The 20,663-nt window shown below is 34.5% G+C and overlaps 1 protein-coding gene and 2 long non-coding RNA genes across 3 annotated transcripts; all 3 read left to right on the forward strand.

Moving 5' to 3' along the window:
- Nucleotides 1–201: 201 nt before the first annotated feature.
- LOC111918027 (UDP-glycosyltransferase 88B1) lies at nucleotides 202–1,818 on the forward strand. Its single transcript, XM_023913683.3, has one exon. It carries the CDS (start codon nucleotides 316–318, stop codon nucleotides 1,705–1,707), a length of 1,392 nt encoding a protein of 463 aa, XP_023769451.1. The 5' UTR covers nucleotides 202–315; the 3' UTR covers nucleotides 1,708–1,818.
- A 14,775-nt stretch (nucleotides 1,819–16,593) lies between these two features.
- Nucleotides 16,594–18,118, forward strand: LOC122195996 (uncharacterized). The gene is made up of 6 exons (XR_006187176.2): nucleotides 16,594–16,756; nucleotides 16,843–16,902; nucleotides 17,002–17,101; nucleotides 17,183–17,272; nucleotides 17,835–17,938; nucleotides 18,021–18,118. It is a non-coding gene; the product is annotated as an uncharacterized LOC122195996 (long non-coding RNA).
- Nucleotides 18,119–18,217: 99 nt separating this feature from the next.
- Nucleotides 18,218–19,727, forward strand: LOC128128736 (uncharacterized). Its single transcript, XR_008226745.1, has 4 exons — nucleotides 18,218–18,450; nucleotides 18,558–18,840; nucleotides 19,324–19,460; nucleotides 19,599–19,727. It is a non-coding gene; the product is annotated as an uncharacterized LOC128128736 (long non-coding RNA).
- The last annotated feature ends 936 nt before the right edge of the window (nucleotides 19,728–20,663 follow it).

The following is a 20,663-nucleotide window of genomic DNA, read 5'->3' on the forward strand; positions in this document are numbered from 1 at the left end:
TTTTTTTTTTTTTTTTTTTTTTTTTTTTTTTTAAACAATCCATACGTTGATGTCCCACCGGTATTTCTTTCGTTTCAAACGAACATATAGCTGTGTAGCTTTGAGCACCTTTTTACCAATATTTGATATCGCGTTTCTACCAATATTTGATATGACTGTCTGTTTATTATTTTTTTCTAAATCGTCAAAGATGAAAGGGAACCCTAAAATTATTATATTAAGAATTCAAGTGCTCTACGTCATTCCCATTTTATTGTCGTATACTATAAGTTTCACAATTTTTACACTTTCTCTCTAACAACGCATTTCACTGAAATGGGGACAATCATTCTGTATCCATCTCCAGGGATGGGCCATCTCATATCAATGGTGGAGCTTGGAAAACTTATCCTCAAACACTATCCTTCCTACTCCATCGTCGTCCTCACACTCATCCCCTCCTTCAACACCGGTACCACCGCCACCTATGTCCGCCGCATCTCTACCACCTACCCCGCCATCGCTTTTCACCACCTCCCTGATATCCCTCTTGACCCCTTACTTTACCCCTCCATGGAAGCCATCATCTTTGACCTTATTCGTCTTAGCAACCCCAACGTCAACAACGCCTTACAATCCATTTCTCAATCCTCTAAAGTCACCGTCTTCATCATCGACCTTTTTTGCACGCCGGCGATGTCTTTGGCCGATAAACTCAACATCCCTGTTTACTATTTCTTCACTTCCGGTGCATGTTGCTTGGCGCAATTCCTTTACTTTCCAACGATTCACAGAACCACCAATGAAAGCTTTAAAGATATGAACAGACCCATCCACTCGCCGGGATTGCCACCGATACCCTCGTCGGAGATGATAAGCCCGCTTCTCGATAGAACAACTACTGATTATTCCGACTTTCTTGAATTCTGTGAGCACTTCCCTAAGTCAGCTGGGATCATCGGCAACACATTTGACTCGTTGGAACCAAAAGCCATTAAAGCAATTACCGACGGATTGTGTGTCCCGGATCTACCTACTCCGCCGCTGTACAGCGTCGGACCGCTGGTGGCTCCCGGTGAGGATAGTCAACACGAGTGTTTGAATTGGCTCGATTTGCAACCGAGTCGAAGTGTTGTTTATTTGTGTTTTGGGAGTTTGGGTTTGTTTTCTGCTGATCAGTTGAAGGAGATCGCTACGGGGTTGGAGATGAGTGGGCAGCGGTTTCTATGGGTGGTCCGAAGCCCACCGTCACATAATCAAGCCGACCGGTTTCTGCCACCGCCGGAGCCGGACTTGGATTTGCTACTGCCGCAGGGTTTCTTGGATCGTACAAAAGATCGGGGACTTGTAGTGAAGAAATGGGCGCCGCAAGTGGCAGTTCTGAGCCACGAGTCAGTCGGTGGGTTTGTGACTCATTGTGGGTGGAACTCGGTGTTGGAGGCAGTACGTGTTGGTGTTCCGATGGTTGCATGGCCGCTTTATGCTGAGCAGAGGTTTAATAAGGTGGTGTTGGTTGAGGAAATGGGGTTGGCTCTTCCGATGGATGAGTCCGACGGCGGGAGGGTGGCGGCGACGGAGGTGGAGAAGCGGGTTAGACAGTTGATGGAGGCGGAGGAAGGGAAAGCTGTTAGGGAGGTGGCGATGGCGAGAAAACTGGATGCTGCTAGGGCAATGGAGGACGATGGGTCTTCTCGTGTAGCACTTTCGAAGTTGGTTGAATCATGGTAGCTATATGTGAATCATTATAGCTAGTTCATTACACGACAGATTAATGTTGTCAAAAGTATCAAAATAATGTCTTTATTTGTGTATTTTATGTTCACCTGACCTTTGAGACTATTGTGTTGATTTTGTACTGTTGTCCTCTTTGTTAACTCCGCTCAACTCAGAATCAAACGGCAATACTGTAGATCTCATGTTTTTTTGCAACTAAAGTAATAATTTACATTTTAAGTAAGACAAAATTGCAAAAATGGTCGGTATGCAAAATTTTGGGGTTTTAGTTCAAACAGTGACTTTTTTGGTTTCGTAGTCCTTTTGGAGTGGTTTGTATGTGAAAATGGTCCTTCCGAAAACTGAAATGACTATAATACCCTTGGGGTATTTATTTTTCATTTTTCTTTCATTATTCTTAAAATTTAATATTTATTTTAACAATTAAAAAAATAAAAAAGGACCCACCTCTCTCTCTCTCTCTCTCTCTCTCTCTCTCTCTCTTCCTTATGATCCATCACCCGTTCGTCTCCTTCCCCTGTCAAGGAACTAGAATCACCGGTGATGTTTTCCCGGTTCCCCACTGCCGCCACCTCCATATCCCCTTCCCTTCCGCCTTCTGCCGAGAAACACCACCAGAAGCACCCTCTCCGGCTGTTGCTACCATTCTCAACCCCCACAACCCTGATTGAAGGCTTGAACCGCCAGAAAAATCGACTCCTTCATGCTTCATAACGAATCAAGAAAAGAAGAAAGAAAGAAGATGTTGCTTGCGATCCCTTTCGAAGACCCATTCCATTTCGTTTGACTGACAGACCAAACACAACCACAATAAGTCTTGATTTTCACCCTTATTGCTTGATTGAACTCCTCAGGACCACCGACAGTCGCTATTGGTTTGATTCCCGATCAATCCTCTTTTCCTTCCTGTGTTGTAGATGACACACACTCCAGAGTAGCAGAAACGGTGATCGATTTGGTGAGAGGGGTTGTTTTTGTCCTGTAACACAAGCGATGAAAGAGGGGGGTTCTTCACCTTCGTGGGTTAGTTGAACAATCGAAGGTGATGACTTGAACAGGGCAACGGTGGTGGTGAGGGGCTGAAGATGGTGGTGGCAATAAGGCTGCTCCGGTGCTCTTCTATGCTTCATTCCTTTTTTGTTGTCGGCTGTGGATGTAGGGTAGCAATCGAAGTGATTGTAGGGTGTTTCGGGTAATTAATCAACAGGAAAGAAAATGGGGAGGAAGGGAGCTGCAGAGGTGGTGGCAGTTTGTCTTATGGTGGCGATTTGCAACGGAGTGGAGGAGGAGGAGATCCCCCCGTCTGATGTGGTAAGGGAGGTTGCTCCGACAACTCCCTCGTCGTTCTTCTTTCTGTTCCGGTGGCACACCCATAGAAGGGAAGCAACAACATCAAAAGGGGGTGTTTGGGAGAGAGAGAGAGAGAGAGAGAGAGAGAGAGAGAGAGAGAGAGAAGTGGGCCCAAATTAGTTATTTATTTTCTTTTTTCTTTAAATTGAATAGAAAAAATATAAAAAATATATCAGAAAGGGCATTTTAGTCTTTTCAGTTTGCCGAGGGACCAAAATTACAAGCAAACTAGCTCAAAAGGACCACCAATCCAAAAAACCCGTGGTTTGGACCAAAACCCCAAAATTTTGCATACCACAGGGACCATTTTTGCAATTTTATCTTTAAGTAATGATATAACAGAACAATCGAATCAAATAGTATAGTAAACCATAGTCATTAAGATCCCCGTCTTCATTTTTAATTTTTTTACGATTTTAAAATCATATAAGTGAGACCATGTCCAACACACTAAAATTTATCTGAAACTATATATATATATATATATATATATATATATATATATATATATATATATATATATATATATATATATATATATATATATATATATATATTTGGGGTCTTATTATCTCAGCTAGGAATGTAAAATATCCTGATCTAAACTCTTTAGAGTCTATGAATATAGTCGATCCTTAAACATTTGTAAACTTGAAATCAACCATCGCATGTCGCAAAACTATCATAAAGCATCACTATTTCATCCACTCTTCTTGAATTAGACAGCAGAACTGGTCCTGGGAATGTAAATATTTTTAAATACTTAGGACGAGTTAGAAAAAAGATTTTATTTTTAAATAAATGTCTATATAATATGTAATAAAAAAGTTAGAAAAAAGTTTTTATTTTTAAATAACATCAAGTTATAATGGACATTGCACAAACAAGATATCATAAACAAGTTTAACGATTATTTCATTTTGGTAGGATTTTTTGATCTTATCTTATCTTACAATCACGATCTTATAAATCTTAAAACGATTCTAGCCAAGATCCCAATATTGGCAATATTCATATAAAGCTATTGTGCTTTCTTGACTTCTAATCGATCATCATTTATGCTTTTATTTTTCTTTTACGACAATTTTTATTTTCATTACAATAAGATCGAATTGATGGTCCATTCGGTTTGCTAATTTCTTTTTGGGTACCATCCAATGAGTTTTAAAGTTGTTGGTTTGGTAGTTTTGACATTGTTCGGTAGTGGATTTGATCACCTTCAAATATGAAAACACTATATTAACCCCTTGGTTTTATTTTCACATTTTATACATGTTTTTAATATTTTTAAAATAGAAAAGGCTCACCACACCTCCAACGACCCACCACACCCATTCCATCCAAATCCACCTTACACTTCCATTTATCCTAATACTTTTTATCTTCCCTCCTAATATCTAAATCGTCGACAACCTTTCCCTCATCATCGACCGCCGCTAACACAACCTACTAAATTGTCAGCAACATCTCCTTTGCTAGCTTCAGAAACTCAATCTTTCTCAAATGAGTTTAACATGCCTATTATATATATATATATATATATATATATATATATATATATATATATATATATATATATATATATATATATATATATATATATATATATATATATATATATATATAGGAAGTGGTTCAAATAAGAACCATAAAAAATTAAGAACCTAAGAACCCCATTAGTTAATAAATATTTACATGATATTCTTGTTAAACATGTGAAAATCTTTTTTTTTTCTCTTTTTTCGATACAAAAAGGGCAAAATTATAATTTTTGCAGTATAATATTTTCATTCTTATATGCTCTCATATTTGAACACAAAACTTATATAAATTACAAGTTTATACAGTCCATTCGTAATTTAATTCACAAAATTCATAATTTAATACAAACCATTTTATACAAATTCACAAACTTAAAGAAATCAAAATTTCAAACCCTACTATTACCACCACCACACGCTGCCACCAATCACCTATACCAGCATCGCTACCATTATTTTTTTCTAAATTAGATCTGTAAACAAAGTCATGCATTAATAACATAAATACTGCATTCAGAGTCTAATAAAACTATTTATTTCACTCATTTTGAATTTAATGCAAAATTATTATTAAAACTAATGTATTCTTATATACTTATACAACATAACAAATAAATATATTCAGAAAAAAATTAACAAAAAAATTTATACATAAATCATTCATATTTTAAATTGTGAATTTAATATATTAAGTCGTGAATAAAATTTACATTATTTCAAAAGCAAACAAAAAAACTTATAAAATAATCACAGCTTGATGTCAGTTCATTCACAACTTTATACAATCAACTCATAATTTAATACATAAAATTTACAGTTTAATATAGTCAATTCATAGTCTAGGAAGAAAATATACAGTTTAATGCAGTCAATTCACAGTTTAAAACACAAAAGTCATAGTTTAATACACAAAATTCAAAGTTTAATACACAAAAAGTATGCATCCATAACCATATTTTCAGCTTAACACTCTTTATATAGTCAATACAAAGTTTATACACAAAATTCATAGCTTAATACAAATAACTTCATAGTTTCATACACATAATTCACAACTTAATCTAGTCAATTTACAGTTCAAACAGAAAATTCGCAGCTTAATACAGTCAATTCGTAGTTTAAAAAGAAAATTCAAAGCTTAATGTAATCAATTCACAGTTTAAAACACAAAAATGACAGCTTAGTAGACTAAATCCACATTTTAATACACAAAAAGTAGTATTCACGTCCATATTATCAACTTAAAACACTTATTACAATTAATACACAATTTAATATATAAAATTCACAAACTAGTATAATAAATTTAAAGTTTAATTCAAAAAAATTATACATTCACAAGTTAATAGCAGTTAAAACTAAGATTAACAAAATTATATGACAAATGAGAGATTAAAATATCAAATTCACACATTAACATAAAAAAAAACAAAAAAAAAAGAAAGAAAACCAAAATATAATAGAGATCTACAACAAATGCAAGTAGAAAAACATAATATCAACTTAAAACTTTTAATTCATAGTTAAATACAGAAAATTCACTGTTTAATACCCAAAAAAATATGCATTCAAAAGCATATTTTCAACTAAAAATTTTAATACAATCAATTCACAGTTTAATACAATTAATTCATAATTAAATATACAAAACTCACAGCTTAATATAGTCAATTTACAGTTTAAACAACAAATTCACAGTTTAATGCATTCGATTCGCAATTTTAAACACAAATATCACAGCTAAATACACAAACTTCATAGTTTAATATACAAAAAATATGCATTCACAACTTAATTCACAGCTTAATAACTTACCAAATTTCATTGAGGCATTTCATCAAACACCTTATGTGCATCTTTTTTTTTCAGAACTTCCTTTCGTAAACACCATCAATGTAAACACCATACACACACCAGATCTAACCTGAAAATGGACAAAAACATCAGATCAGATGTCGATTTGGTGGTGTTTTGACCAAAAATAAGAGAGACAAAGACGAAAATGAGTTATACATGGGAAAGAGGTGACACATAACAGTTCTGGTACAAATTTGACAAACATTTTCGCCGGTGATGGAACATTTCAGAGAAAAAAATAAGTTCAAGAGTTCTGGAACAAAACATTTGTATAATAACACCAAATTCTCAGATCTACATCAGATCTGAATTTATCTAGAGGTGGTCAGACATCTTGAAAGACCCCAACTTTTGTATTTATGAAAGGCCCAAACTTTCATACTATTCCAACATTATTCTTAAGTTACTTCCTCAAAACATGTTACATGCATATTTATAAAACAATATTTTATATTGATAAAGTGATTACAAAAGGTTGGATACAAACCGACTAAGTTTTATTACATTTCATATCTACCCAGGAATCTATTATTCATATACATACTTGAACATTAGAATACAGAGAAATAGTATTAACTATTCTAAATCTTTCAGCAGTATAAAACTAAATTGGATACTCATCACCTGCAATTGTTAAACATTGAGAGGGATAAGCGATAACGCTTAGTGAATTCAATAAATAGATACAATATAATCTTATGCCTTATATATATATATATATATATATATATATATATATATATATATATATATATATATATATATATATATATATATATATATATATATATATATATATCAATATGACAGAAGCAAAAGGGAACAAGAACAACAATAGCATATGCGTATCATATGTCACGCTTTCAATATCAACTCAAGATTTGATTCAAAGATTTACGATCAATGAGACATAACAATTTCCATGCTTGATATGCATCAATAAAGATTTTGGCCCAAACGGCACAGAAGATATAAAACTTCGGATTAACATTTTGGTAGATTTCAGGCTTAAAGCCCTGTCTAACCATTTGCCAATACCATAGAATAGAGTTCATTCTCTTACGGAGTCATGCTCTACATGGTCAGAGGCTACATACCAGTCCTATCTAACCTTCGGCCAATGCCATAGAATAGAAATGATTCTCTTACGAGACATGTTCTACATGGCCAGAGGCTACATACCAGTACCACCGTGAATCTAAGTCTTTTTACTGATCACATGGTCAAAGGTATAACTTTGCTATTAAAAATAGCGAATAAAAATAACCCGGGAAAATAACCCGGAATAATAACACTGAAAAGCACATAGCACATATAACACATAACATACAATTGTTCCTATATATTGAACTCACCTTAAAATAATCGGGGGTTAAAATAGTAATTTGAGCAGCATATCGTCTCCAAATATGGCTTTATTTGTTGAAAACCGGGAGAATTAGCTAAAAACCGGACTCTAAAAAGATAGAGCTTCAAAACCGAAAAGATAAATTTTTCGGGCTCTCCGGGCACTTCGGGGTGTATTCCGGGATTTAAAAATAATACCGGGGCTTCGGGGAAAGTCAAAATAATAAAATTATGGGAAGAGGGGTGAAAAATGGCAAAAATCCATTTTTACTCGGCAAGTCTCGCAACCCATGTATTTATAGGGGAGGAGGAGCTCGGATCCGAAGCCAGGAGAAACACGCGGCAGCAGCGAGGGGCTCCAGATGGCTCGCATGCGAGGGAGGCAGGTGGCTGCGAGGCTCGGACCAGCTGGCAGCAGGGCGAGGCTTCGGGTGCGAGGGTCGGAACAGCTGGCTCGCAGATGGTAGCCTCGGATTGGACCCAACTTCGGTCCAATGGGAGAATGACATGAGGGTCGGATCACGTGTGGCATGCGAGGATCACGTGGCCTTCCGGACATCAGTGCGACACGCGTCGCTTCTCAGGCATTGCCACGCAGCAGCTTCGGACACGTGGCCAACTCTGAGCGAGGGTGACGTGGCGTTTACTATTCACACGAAAATTAAATGAAAAATGTGCCAAATCTTGTAAAATCCATAACTTTTGCATACGAGCTCCGTTTTTGATGTTCTTTATATGCACGCGAAGCCAAAATTATGCTCTACAACTTTCGTTTAGACTACATCGGCTAACTTTGACTTTAATTTTAATATTATTATTTTTAACAGACCGGGACAGGAAAATCCGTTAAAAATTCATAACTTCTTTATTCGACGTCCGTTTTCGTCAGACTTTTTACCGTTGCACTACTAATGACGAGACCTTCAATTCTCGTTTAGGTTGTGTCGGCTAAAAATCACTCGATCTAAAATTCGAGTTTTTAGATGTCTACTGCTAAGCTGAAACTTCGAAAAATCATAACTTTCTCATACGAAGTCAGATTCAAACGGTCTTTATATGAAAGTTGATTATTTTCACGAGTTCTACAACTTTCATTTACATTACTAAGGCTAAAAATTAGTTTATCGAAAACTAAATTTTTACGCGACAAGGTATTTTCCGAATTTATCACGGATCTTCGTTTGGTCATAACTTCTTCGTTATAACTCGAATTTCGATGAGGTTTTCGCCTAAATGTCTCTAACGAGATTATCTACAACTTTCAATAATAAAATTTTACTTATTTCAAATTTTATATTTTCGCTAAATTTTCATGATTTGGCTATTAATTGGAATCTCATAAGACTTCCAACATTTTATGAGTGATTCTAAACATAGTTTTACTTCATTTCTAGTAAAAACTAGCTGTTAGAACTCAACACTCAATTTTATTCACTTTTAATAATAACAATACACAATTTCAGAACGTGTATGTTACACATCTGGAGGCGGCGTTCGGTGGTGATGGCAGATCTAAAGTCGGGGGTTGTAGATATGAAGGCGAATGCACCAGATCTGAAGGTAAATGCTTTAGATCTGAAGGCGGCAACTCCGAATTTGAAGATTGTTGTATTCCGGCGACGACGACGGTGCCGGCGGTGGTGCCGGCATTGGTGGTGGTGGTCGGCAGCGGTAGAAGGTAAGAGAGAGATGAAAGAGAAGTGAGATAAAAGTTTTCTTGTGAGATTATATTAATCAAATATATCATATGATTTAAGTTATAAGGTAAAAATAGTGGTTCTTATGGTTCTTAACTTTTTATGGTTCTCATTTGAACCTTTACCTATATATATATATATATATATATATATATATATATATATATATATATATATATATATGCATTTGCCTCCTCTTTTGGGAGCAAACAACAAAATGTCGACAAGAGGACAAACTAAGTGAGAGTGTTTTCTATGGATAGAATTGTCTATCAAACGTTGATAAGAAACAAAAATACAATGTTTTTTTGTTACAATGGATATTTAGTTGTTATGATTAAATCTGATGTAAATACTAATGACACTTTCAACTTTCAAGCTTTTAAATTCTTAAGTAGTTGCTTTAAGTGTTAATGACATAGGTGTTGGAGTTGTAGCATGGAGGGTTTGAAGTGTTCTTAGTTTTTATTAGAAGTGAGTTTTTCGGTGGTGTATGTGTAGTAACACCTGAAATAAGGGTTTAATCGAGAAGCTTTCCGACATTGTATATTTTACTGTTCTCAGGATTCTCTTCATAATTATATATTGTTAGTATATCCTTGGGTAATTGCTATAGAGCCCCAAATTCACATAAAATGTTCGGTTATACCTAATGCTATTTTTTGGTGCGTTAATGCCTAATATTTAGGAAAATTTGTTGATTTTTGCCCTTCAGCTGATTTTTACCTTCTACAGTAGGTCAACCACATATATGTCGCTGAATGGATGTAGAGCTGACGTGGCTGCCACACCAACGTCTTATATTGATGACAAAACTAAACGTGCCAAGGAAGAAATTGGGCCCAAAGAGAATCAAACTTTTGAACTCCTACACAAGAAGATTGCGCCTTTACGCCCAAGCTAGAGACATTTGTAAGGTCGAACCTTATAATCTGATGAGTCAAATACACGCTAACTGTCAGCTCTAACGCCAACGTCAGCTTGTGAACCTCTCCAGTGTCAGCGTGTAATCAATAGTAATAGTGTATTTACTTTGTATTCTGTAATTATAATAATAGTAGTTGTCAGTTAACTATTCCTTAATCTCAGTGATTAGGATCAGTCTGTTTACTTATATTAGAATCAATCCGATAAATGTCGGGATTGATTGTTACTAGTGTTACTATATATATATATATATATATATATATATATATATATATATATATGTGTGTGTGTGTGTGTGTGTGTGTGTGTGCGCGCGCGCGTGTAATCGGGTTGTGCTAATTGCAACCCTAATCGCTGCTTTGTGTAGATTCTCTCAATGACGATCACTTCTTAGTAAAAAAATCTTTATGATCCTTGTTCTTATTTCTTTCTTGTTTGTATTCGATCTAGCAAGCATTCAAGTGGTATCAGAGTAGGTTTTCTGATACATTCAAGATATCATGTCTTCCTCATCTCAATACTATCCAAAATTCTTAGCAGCAAATAAAATCCCATTGTTTGATGAAAATAACTTTTCTATGTGGGAGACAAAAGCCATGGTTGTTCTTGGAATTATGGACTATGTCATGCTCAACATTGTCAATAATGGTCCACACATTCCCATGTATCAACCTATGGCCGATAATCCACCTGCTGGTGCATTAAATCCGAAACCAAAGACAAGATATGATGAAGAAGACAAAAGACTCATGAGTCTATATTTAAAAGAAAGGGCTGCCATTGGAAATTCTCTTCCTTATCAAATTTATCACCTTGTTCAGAACTGTGGATTTGCACACGAAATGATGGAGACGCTGATAGTTGCCTACGAAGGCACTGTAGAAGTTTAAGCAACTCAAATTAATAACTTGAACCAGAAATATGAGCACTTCTTTGCTTAATAAGGTGAGACTCTGACTCAAACCTTAACATGTTTAACTACTTGGTTAATGATATGCGCATATTGGTCACTACTAAACACTCATCTTAGCCTGTATTAAAATTCTTGGATTCCTTGGGCAAAAGTTGGGAGCATCACGTTGATGTTCTCAAGAACAAAGAGAAGATAAAGACCATGGATCTAAACTCTCTCTTTGGAAATCTGCGCAACTATGAAGGAACCAAAGTTCTTTGAAAAAACATCATGAAGGACTCCAACAATCAAAACTCTGTTGTCTTTTTCTCTAGAAAGGAGAAATTTTTCAGTGACTCTGAAACATCATATTATGATGAAACTCCTTATAATGTTTTCTCGGATGAGTTAATTGCTAGCACTGCACTCATTGTCTAATGATATGAAGAAAGCAGGTTGAGTAGGCCTAAAAGGTTTCAGTCTTGAGGAAGCAGTTTATCAGTGAGAGAGAATGTCGCTGACAAAAAGGATGATGGAAAGTGCTTCAACTGTGGAATCATTAATCATCTTGCTAGGGAGTGTAAAGAAAAGAAAGCATCACAAGACTTAGAAAGTTATGAGGTGATATACAAGAAGCTGCTGACTCATATGAAGAAAAAAAATTCTCTTCCAAAAGCACTTGTTGCTAAACAGGAGAAATTTGAGGAATGGGTTGATGAAGAAGAGTCTTTGAAAGATGAGGATCCAAAAGGGAAGTGTCTAATGGCTCGCATCGATGATTCTCATATTGAGAAGTCAAATGGAGGTTCTAGTACTTTTGACGCTGATTTTTCTCAAGCCGCCAGGGACTCAAAGATGAAAGACTGGGACTCATATTCCATGTATCAGGTTAAGAAAATGTTTAATTACTTTTCTAATGAAAAAGTCGATATGTTTGATTATTTGCGTCTTGATCTTGAAAATTCTAACTCTGAAAAGCTCACACTTAAATAAAAGATTAAGGTTTCAATGCAAACACAATTTCAATGTATTCATACACTGAAATCTGATATCTGATGAACTTGCCAAAAAGCTACATTGTATAGTTCACAATTGGGCACATTCACATTTCAAGTTAAACAAAATAATAAACGCTCAAATCCCTGATCAGTGTGAGAAAATTCTTGGTGGTAATATTGATGAAGCTATGAAAATACTCGAACATATTGAATCTGAACAAAACTTTGACATTGCCTGTGATCTTGAAAAGGACTTCAAAACTAGATTTGTCAGTACCTCCTTTATAAATCAAAGTTTAATTGACAAGCATTTTTTCCTTGACTCAATGAACACACTGAATGTCAATCTCATTTGTCCCATCTTGATCCATCAAAACAACCTCCAACTAATGAATATGTGTTGCCCTCTACCAAAGCCTTGCTAAAACATCCCATTTCGGATGGTGAATTTCACTCAGTGAATGAAATCCTTAGTGAATTTCCTCAATGCACTGTGATATTCACACTGACTGTCTTTCAGATACTTCAAACACTAATGAATCTTCCAATTCATCAGCATGTACTGACAATGTTTCTTCATAGTGTAGCATATCCAGTTCTAGGACAAAAGAAAGGGTTTTTAAATTAAATGAGTAGGAGTCAACTCACTAGAAGCCTTTTTTTAAAAGAAAAAAAATACTAGAATCAGGTTATGCTATCGTTGTGGGGACCCTTCACCCAAGATAAGTGAGTGCACATTTAATGAAAATACAAAATGCATTAACAACATTATAGTTCGAAATAATAAATTGATCAAAAAGGAAAATTCTCTAAATTGTCTTCCAATTGAATGTTATAATATTTTCCTTCCTAAGAGCCCACTGCAAAATAGGTCAGTGTGTGCTAATTCATGTCTTAGTACAGTAGGATCAAGAGCATATTTGGCTCTTAGACAATGGATGCTCGTGATATATGACAAATTTAAAGTCTCTCCTGAATGATTATGTGAAGAAAGATGGCCCTACATTTATGTTTGGAGACAGTAAAAACGAAGAAATTAAAGGTTTTGGCAATGTCAAGTGCAAATTACTTGAGTTAAAGAAAGTGTCTTTTGTCAAAGGTATTCACAACAATCTTATTTCAATCAATCATTTATGTGTTGCTGGCTATAAAGTTTTTCTCAGCAAGGAGAAGGGACATGTTGTGGACTCAGGGAACTCTATCATGTTTAATGCCATCAGGAAGAGCAATGCTTACATATTTATTGATCTTTTTGTTTGATAAACAATTGCTTCTTTATGTTTTCTTTTCTTTACCGGTTTCAGTTGAATAATTTCAAAGTCTTGGGATGTTTTATTCAAGAAAAAAAATTATACTTTTGCTTTTACCAAAGGAGTATACATGTTTTTTCTTACTTTTCCTATGTCTAATGTTCAATAGTATGTTTCTTCTCTTTTAATATTTTTGTCTCAGGATCATCCATCTCCTTCCTTTGAAGCTGACAAATATCATTTTCTTAAAAATAAAAGACCAGCTTGCCTAACCTTGCACTACATCTGTTGCAAGATCTTATCATTGAGCTTGGCTTTGCATCTTTTCTTCAGCACCTGTATCGTTCAATATGAAGATGATGGTTAGAGTGATTGACACCAGTTTGAAAAGAACTATGTTTATTCATCTAGTTTTGGATGCTCTTCTTGCCCTCCCTTGAAGCCTATTTTTGTTACAATGAGACCAGGTGAAGCTAGTGAGTATGGCACGACTAATTGCCATAGTCGCTCTCAATGCTACACCAAACCCGATTTGAGATTCAAATAACACATTGTCAAGACAATACTCCATATCCCTCATTTATCGATTCCCAATGCCTTGTTTCTTTTACTCTCTTTCTGTGGTATGCATAACTTGAAGGTTACAAAGATTGGAACCTTCTAACTCGTTGGTTACAAAGACTATGTTTTGTTGAACTTCTTTTGACTTGATAAATATGGACTTTGGAATCCATCTGCAACACCTCAAAGGTTGAGAACATTTCTCTTTAACTTTTGTCTTTGAACCATATGTTAATGTGGTGGGTTGTGTTTCAGTTATGTTCTTTTTATAGACGAAGGTTGCGTGGTATATATCTTGGAAAGAAGAGTCATTAATGACCTTTCAATTCAAAGGATCCGCCCACTACAAGAAAAATAGTCTTCAATGACGCGCAAACAATGACACTCACTGATTCACGTTACACATTTTTGGGCGTCCTTAAAAATAATGTCAGACTTCCAAAATTTGAAGGATAGAGGATACGCATTTTTGCGTGCCCTTAAATTTGTGTATCAAGAAAAAAAAATGAAAAACACGGAGGGCGCTTTATCTTAAACGTGCGTCTTCTGTAGATGTTGCTTTATAATTTTAGTGAAACGCGCTTGAGAAGATAACGGGGGAAAACGAAACCCAAAATTTTTGAAAACCCGCCTTTCTGTTCTACCTTCTTTTCTTCATCTTCACAATCGACTCTCCCCTCTTGTTTCTCTATTGTGAGAAGTGACGAAAAGAAGGGAGATTAGGATGGATCTGCCGGTGATAATGAACGGAGGTGCTTTCCGGTAAATTTCGGAGATGGCGTTGTCGATATCTATGGTTTTTTCCCTCTTTCCCTAATCACGTCGTCGCCGTGAATCACACACCGCCAGGCAGTGGAAGAAGATGATGAAGTTTGTCGTTGTCCTATGCCTCCCTCCCTCGCTGTCTCTAACTATCTCTGCCCTTTCTTTAGGGCTTATTTCTTCTCTGGGACGAATTTGATTCTTTTTCTGATTTGGGAACCAAAACATGCGAGGCTAATGAATTTATTGGTGATAATTAATGGTATGATGATTCCTTAACCTATGAACATGAAAATAAGGTAGAAGTTTCTTCTCTTTCGTCTCTACGAAAGAGAAGAAACATGAAAAATGCTTATTTTAATCAATTTTACTCTTCCAAAGCTGATTGTATTCATGCGGTTAAATTCATTCATATTCCTCATTGACCTTCATATGTTCATTACTACCCTAATTCTGGCTTCTGACGAGTCTTTGAATCCATATGCAGGATTCTACGGGAAAAATCACCTAGGTTCTCAAGTATGGGTGGAAAACCAATCGATTGTTGAATAATCGTACATACATGGTAGCATTGCGCTCACAATCGTAGATCCGAAGCTGTGAACAATGGCGGGTCCTGTGGGTCGTACAGGAACGAACGCGTCACAATCGATTCGTGGATCTAGAATCGTCGTTCAATTTCTTCGAGAAAGTTATCAGATTGCAAGATTGGGTCACAATTTTGTTGAATTTATATAAAGAATTTATAGCGTTGAAGATTGATCTGATCAGAGTCTCAAAAAATGAGCACCGTCAGGCAAATGGTGACTACTTGAGACCTTATCGATAAGGCCAAGAAACAGATTTTTTTTCCTGTCCACGTGCGTTATTGGACTCTCGTATTTCATATCTTGTAAGTTCCCTCTTTTAGAATTCTTCTCACGATTGTGCCTCTTCTCTTTACCCAATTTGTTACAAAATTGACAATTCTTCACTTGTTGATTGATACATTTAGGGCTATTAGTTGTTTGAATGCGAATTTAGATCATTATCCCCTTCTTGTTTGAATCCTCCTTTCCTTTCTCTCTATTTCTTTGTTGATGATTCCATTTGTGGTTTGTAAGTGCACATTTGTGGTTTGTAAGTGCACATAATGTGTTCGATGTATTGCCTCATTGACATTCTTTATGTTTTTTGACTTAACTTTCTGTTCTGATCCTTACATTTCTGTTTATAAATCAACTGAGTGGCTTTAAGAAGGGTTTGAATTACAAAAAAAAAAAAACAGATGGAGTATATCAAGTACATAAGAACAATATCTCATGAGGAGGTAAATTTGATAGGCAGCTAGAGCGAGACACATAGAACTATAAAACCTGATTTAGTTCAACCGATTATCCATCTGCTTAATTTTTTGATTCTCAGTTTTTAATTAGGTTAATTGGTTTTAAGAACATCTTGTTATTGTTTGTTTATAACTGATTCGAGAGGATCTGGATGATCATATAACGATATCTTTTCATATCAACTCCTATTAGTAGATACGTATTTAGAAACATGGAGAGGAATACATTTTCTTATCCCCCTTTTTAGTAGTTATTGTAACATTCAAATTAAAACTAAAACTGAGGATGTGCTTATCTAGACTATTTTCCTAATCAACTACAAACCAAAAACCTTAGGAACCAATAGAAAAAACCCAATACAAATATAGCTTTACATTATCAACAAACCAGTTTTGACTCCTTCCTTTTGCTTCTTTGTTTATACAACAACAAACTATGGTTAATGTTGGGTGACTCATTACTTTAGCATCTTATTCAACGTGTATGTAGTTGCATCACATTCCAGCCTATGAACCACAAATCAGCCCTCTAACAAGGTAAATAGTAAATTATATATTTGTAATTAGTAAAGTGTGTTTATGACAATATCATTTAATTTCTTTTCTTTATTCTTTTTATCTAGTAACTCAACACATGATAAATTCCATTTGCTGCTACGGTATGCTGACTATATCTATATCATGTGAGTTTTGACAGTTGTTTTCTTTTGTAATGATAAATTTTGGAACTATTTTCTCTTTATGATTCCCATCTGATATAATTTTTTGTTTGTTTTATTTAGTTAACCTTCTTGATATAGATTAAAAGGTGAGGACAGATGACATGCAAGATGTGTGTTAACAATGAAGATATGTCTTTTAATTTCAATTTGGTCTGCAGGGGTAATTAGAAAAAGTGAAATTATTATCTATCATCATCGTTATAATATTTTTCATGATCTTGTTTTTTTATTTTTATTTCAGGCTAGTGTATTTTCCCTTAATGCTCAGAGCAACTACAACTCTCAACTGGGAGAATGCCAAGATCGCCATGTTGAAGGATTAATAGAACAAGTACTCATCTTTTATTTGGTGTACCACATTTGTTTGTGTTTCTGTTTTTCATTGTGTGATAAATTTGATGTTTGGTGTTAACATGTTGGTATAGAGTATTGTTGGGGATAAAATATTGTGTCATTGAATACATAACCGAATCATATGATATCATAAATGGTTATAGAGTACAGATTATTGTGGGAATGTAATATGGATAGTCTGAGGATATAGTACGGTTAAACAACAATGCAAGCCGTATTATATATATATATATATATATATATATATATATATATATATATATATATATATATATATATATATATATATATATATATATATATATATGAGATAGAAATTATATATGTGAGATAGAGTACGGTTGTTTACGGTACTTTATTACATATCTAATCTAATACACCCCTAATACAATACAACATGACCTTCCGTATTATATATACAAATATAACCGTACTATATTTTCCATTTTCTAGTAGTGTTTGTTCACTTTTAAGTTATTTTGCTAATATCATTAATGGTTTATTGAGTAGTTATGTTTTGGTGGCGTGTGATTTGGCAGGGAACAACAAATATTTGAGTGCATGATTGCAAACTTGTTTGAAGAGTACAAGTTTTTCAACAGATACCCTGATAGACAACTTAAGCTTGCTGCTATTTTCGTTGGTAATGCCTCTTATATCTATTCGAAGCTTTATTCATTTTTCCAAATAAGGAAATATGGTTTTTATAAATTTGAAAATGACAGGATTGCTTATTAAGAATCAACTCGTGACCCATCTGACACTTGGAATTGCATTACGTGCTGTTTGGATGCATTGTGCAAGCCTACATATTCCAAAGCTAGTAATAACAACTTCTCCTGATCTGTTGCTTTACTGTAAAAGGCATTTCCTTTTTTCTACTTAATTATTTAATGATAACAATGTTTCTTTGCAGATGTTTGTTTTTGGTACAAAGTTTGTGGATCGACTGATTGAGTGGCCTCAATACTGCATATCTTACACATATCACATCTACCTGCTACGCATTCAGGGCTTGTTGCTTTCATCAAAAGGGCACTTGCAAGAATTTCATTTGGCCACTTGGACCAATGGTTGGAGAAGTTAGATCCAACATGATTTCTACTCTAAATCAAGTCGATTTATTGGTTGAAGTTGCCAAATCATCACATCCAGGTGTTCATTCACGTATATTATCTCAAGTTTGATATATTTTTTATATATATTTACGAGATGTTCTTTGCATCCATGTTTTGATATTAACAGTTTCTTTTGATAAATAGTATGATGCTCTTCTCCATCTTCCTTCTGCAACTTTAAGTGGAGATGAAAAGATGGTGGCTTTAGGCTTATATGATCAACTTCCATCTGCTCAAGGACTTCTACAAGCACAATTGCCATTTCAATGGTGTTATTTTTGTCTTTACAGATACCAGCATCAAGTTTGTATATATTTGTATACAGGAACTTCCATCAATAACCAAGGAGATAATTGAAGTTTTAGATATAATATTGAAGTGGTTTGTTTTGCGAATCTGTGAATCCATCACGTCTTGTCTACTTAAGGTGAACTTTCTACTTTGTCCCTTCCCAAAAACCATATCAACAGATGGGAAAGTTTTTGAGAGTTGTGAAACATCATCGAAAATAAAAAGATTATTATTATTATTATTATTATTATTATAATACAATGATTAACCATAAATATATAATAAACATTACCTTCCAGCACCAGAGAAGCAAATGTCATTATAACTTGGATTAGGTCCTTTGATCATATGAACACCTTCAAGTTCTTTCAAGATCTACATAAAATATAAAGATAATCAATAATGAAACTCTACCCATTTGATAAAATGTTGCATCTAAATGACCATTTTACCCTTAAGCAAGAAAGATTTCGTACATGAGAGATTTTATTCCAGCCACGCATTGCAGGACTGTATGTACACCTTAAACATATGATACATACATCAAATCAATCGATCAAAGTTTATTACTTATATGATTGAATGGGTATTTTGGTCTTTTTGTTACATACTGATACAGGAGGACTGCAAGTGGTTTGCATCAAGCAGTGGCAATTTGCCTTGAACATTGCCATGCTGCAGGATTAACCCCTGATGAAACTTGGTTCAAGACCATTGTCTTGGCTGGAGGCACTGCATGTTTACCTGGAGTAGTAGGTACATTAACATATCACTGATATTGCTATTTTATTTATATATATACACACATAGACAGATGATGGTGTCATATGATGATGTGTGTAATAAAGTGATGGATGGGGGTTTTTGAAGTTAGTAAGTATTTTGGTAATGCAGAAAGATTAGAGAAGGAATTGCATGCTCTTCTTCCTCCATCCATATCCAATGGAATTCGAGTTATTCCACCTCCACATGGTGCAGATTCTGCATGGCATGGGAAAAAGCTTCTCAATGTACCCAACAGGAGTATTGGTTAAAATATTCACACCATTTTATCAATTTAGCCACTTATATATATGTATATATATATATATATATATATATATATATATATATATATATATATTAAGTTATAACAATAGTTTAACCATTAAAGTGTTCACTAATTTTTTTTAAACAGAATCAAGCAACTGTGAGATCATCTGTTTTGGATGTTCTTTTGGAGATAACAAAATTAAATGACCTTTATCTCATGGAGATAGTCTTAGATGATGAAAGTGAGGTATTATAATTTATATCTTTACTTATATTGTGGGTCCCATTTAAATACCAATCAAGAATAATCATAAATTTCGTAATTATTAAATTTTTTATTATCTTGTTGGCTAATTGATACTATTATTTGTTGCAGAAAAAGGTTATTATTGCGTTAAAAAATGTTGGGATTTTTACATCAGGTGATTTTTACATCCTTGTTTGATAAGTATATGTGCTTGTGTGTAGGCTAGTGTCAAAAAGCTTGCAGATGTTCATAGATTTAGAGTCCTTGAGTGGTGTTACTAAGGAAGAGTGGAGACAAGTGAGGCACATATTTAAAAAGATCAGCACAAATCTTGTTTCTAGTGAGGCACACATTAGGTTATTAGAACTATTAGTTTGTAAATTTCTGTTACAACTCTACTGATTTGTTTTATCTTTTTATGGAACGATTATTTGTATGACATTAAATTTTATGCAATGGATTGTATTTTTTGTATATGATATTTTATTTTCTATTATGAGACATTAAATACAAATTTAATTTGAAAATTCGTAAATCTATAAATAATATTTTTTTAAACATTTAAAATTATGATACGCAAAAATGTGTGTCATCATTATTTATGACATGGCCTTTCTTGACAGGGGTTTTCTTGATATGCATTGCGTGTCATTAACACGCACGTCGTAAGGTTACGAAAC

The sequence above is a fragment of the Lactuca sativa genome, chromosome 9 (genome assembly GCF_002870075.4).
Source record: "Lactuca sativa cultivar Salinas chromosome 9, Lsat_Salinas_v11, whole genome shotgun sequence".
NCBI lineage: Eukaryota > Viridiplantae > Streptophyta > Magnoliopsida > Asterales > Asteraceae > Lactuca > Lactuca sativa.

Excerpts from the sequence above, each read along its gene's own strand:
- LOC111918027 (XM_023913683.3), top strand. The coding sequence starts at position 316 with ATGGGGACAATCATTCTGTATCCATCTCCAGGGATGGGCCATCTCATA.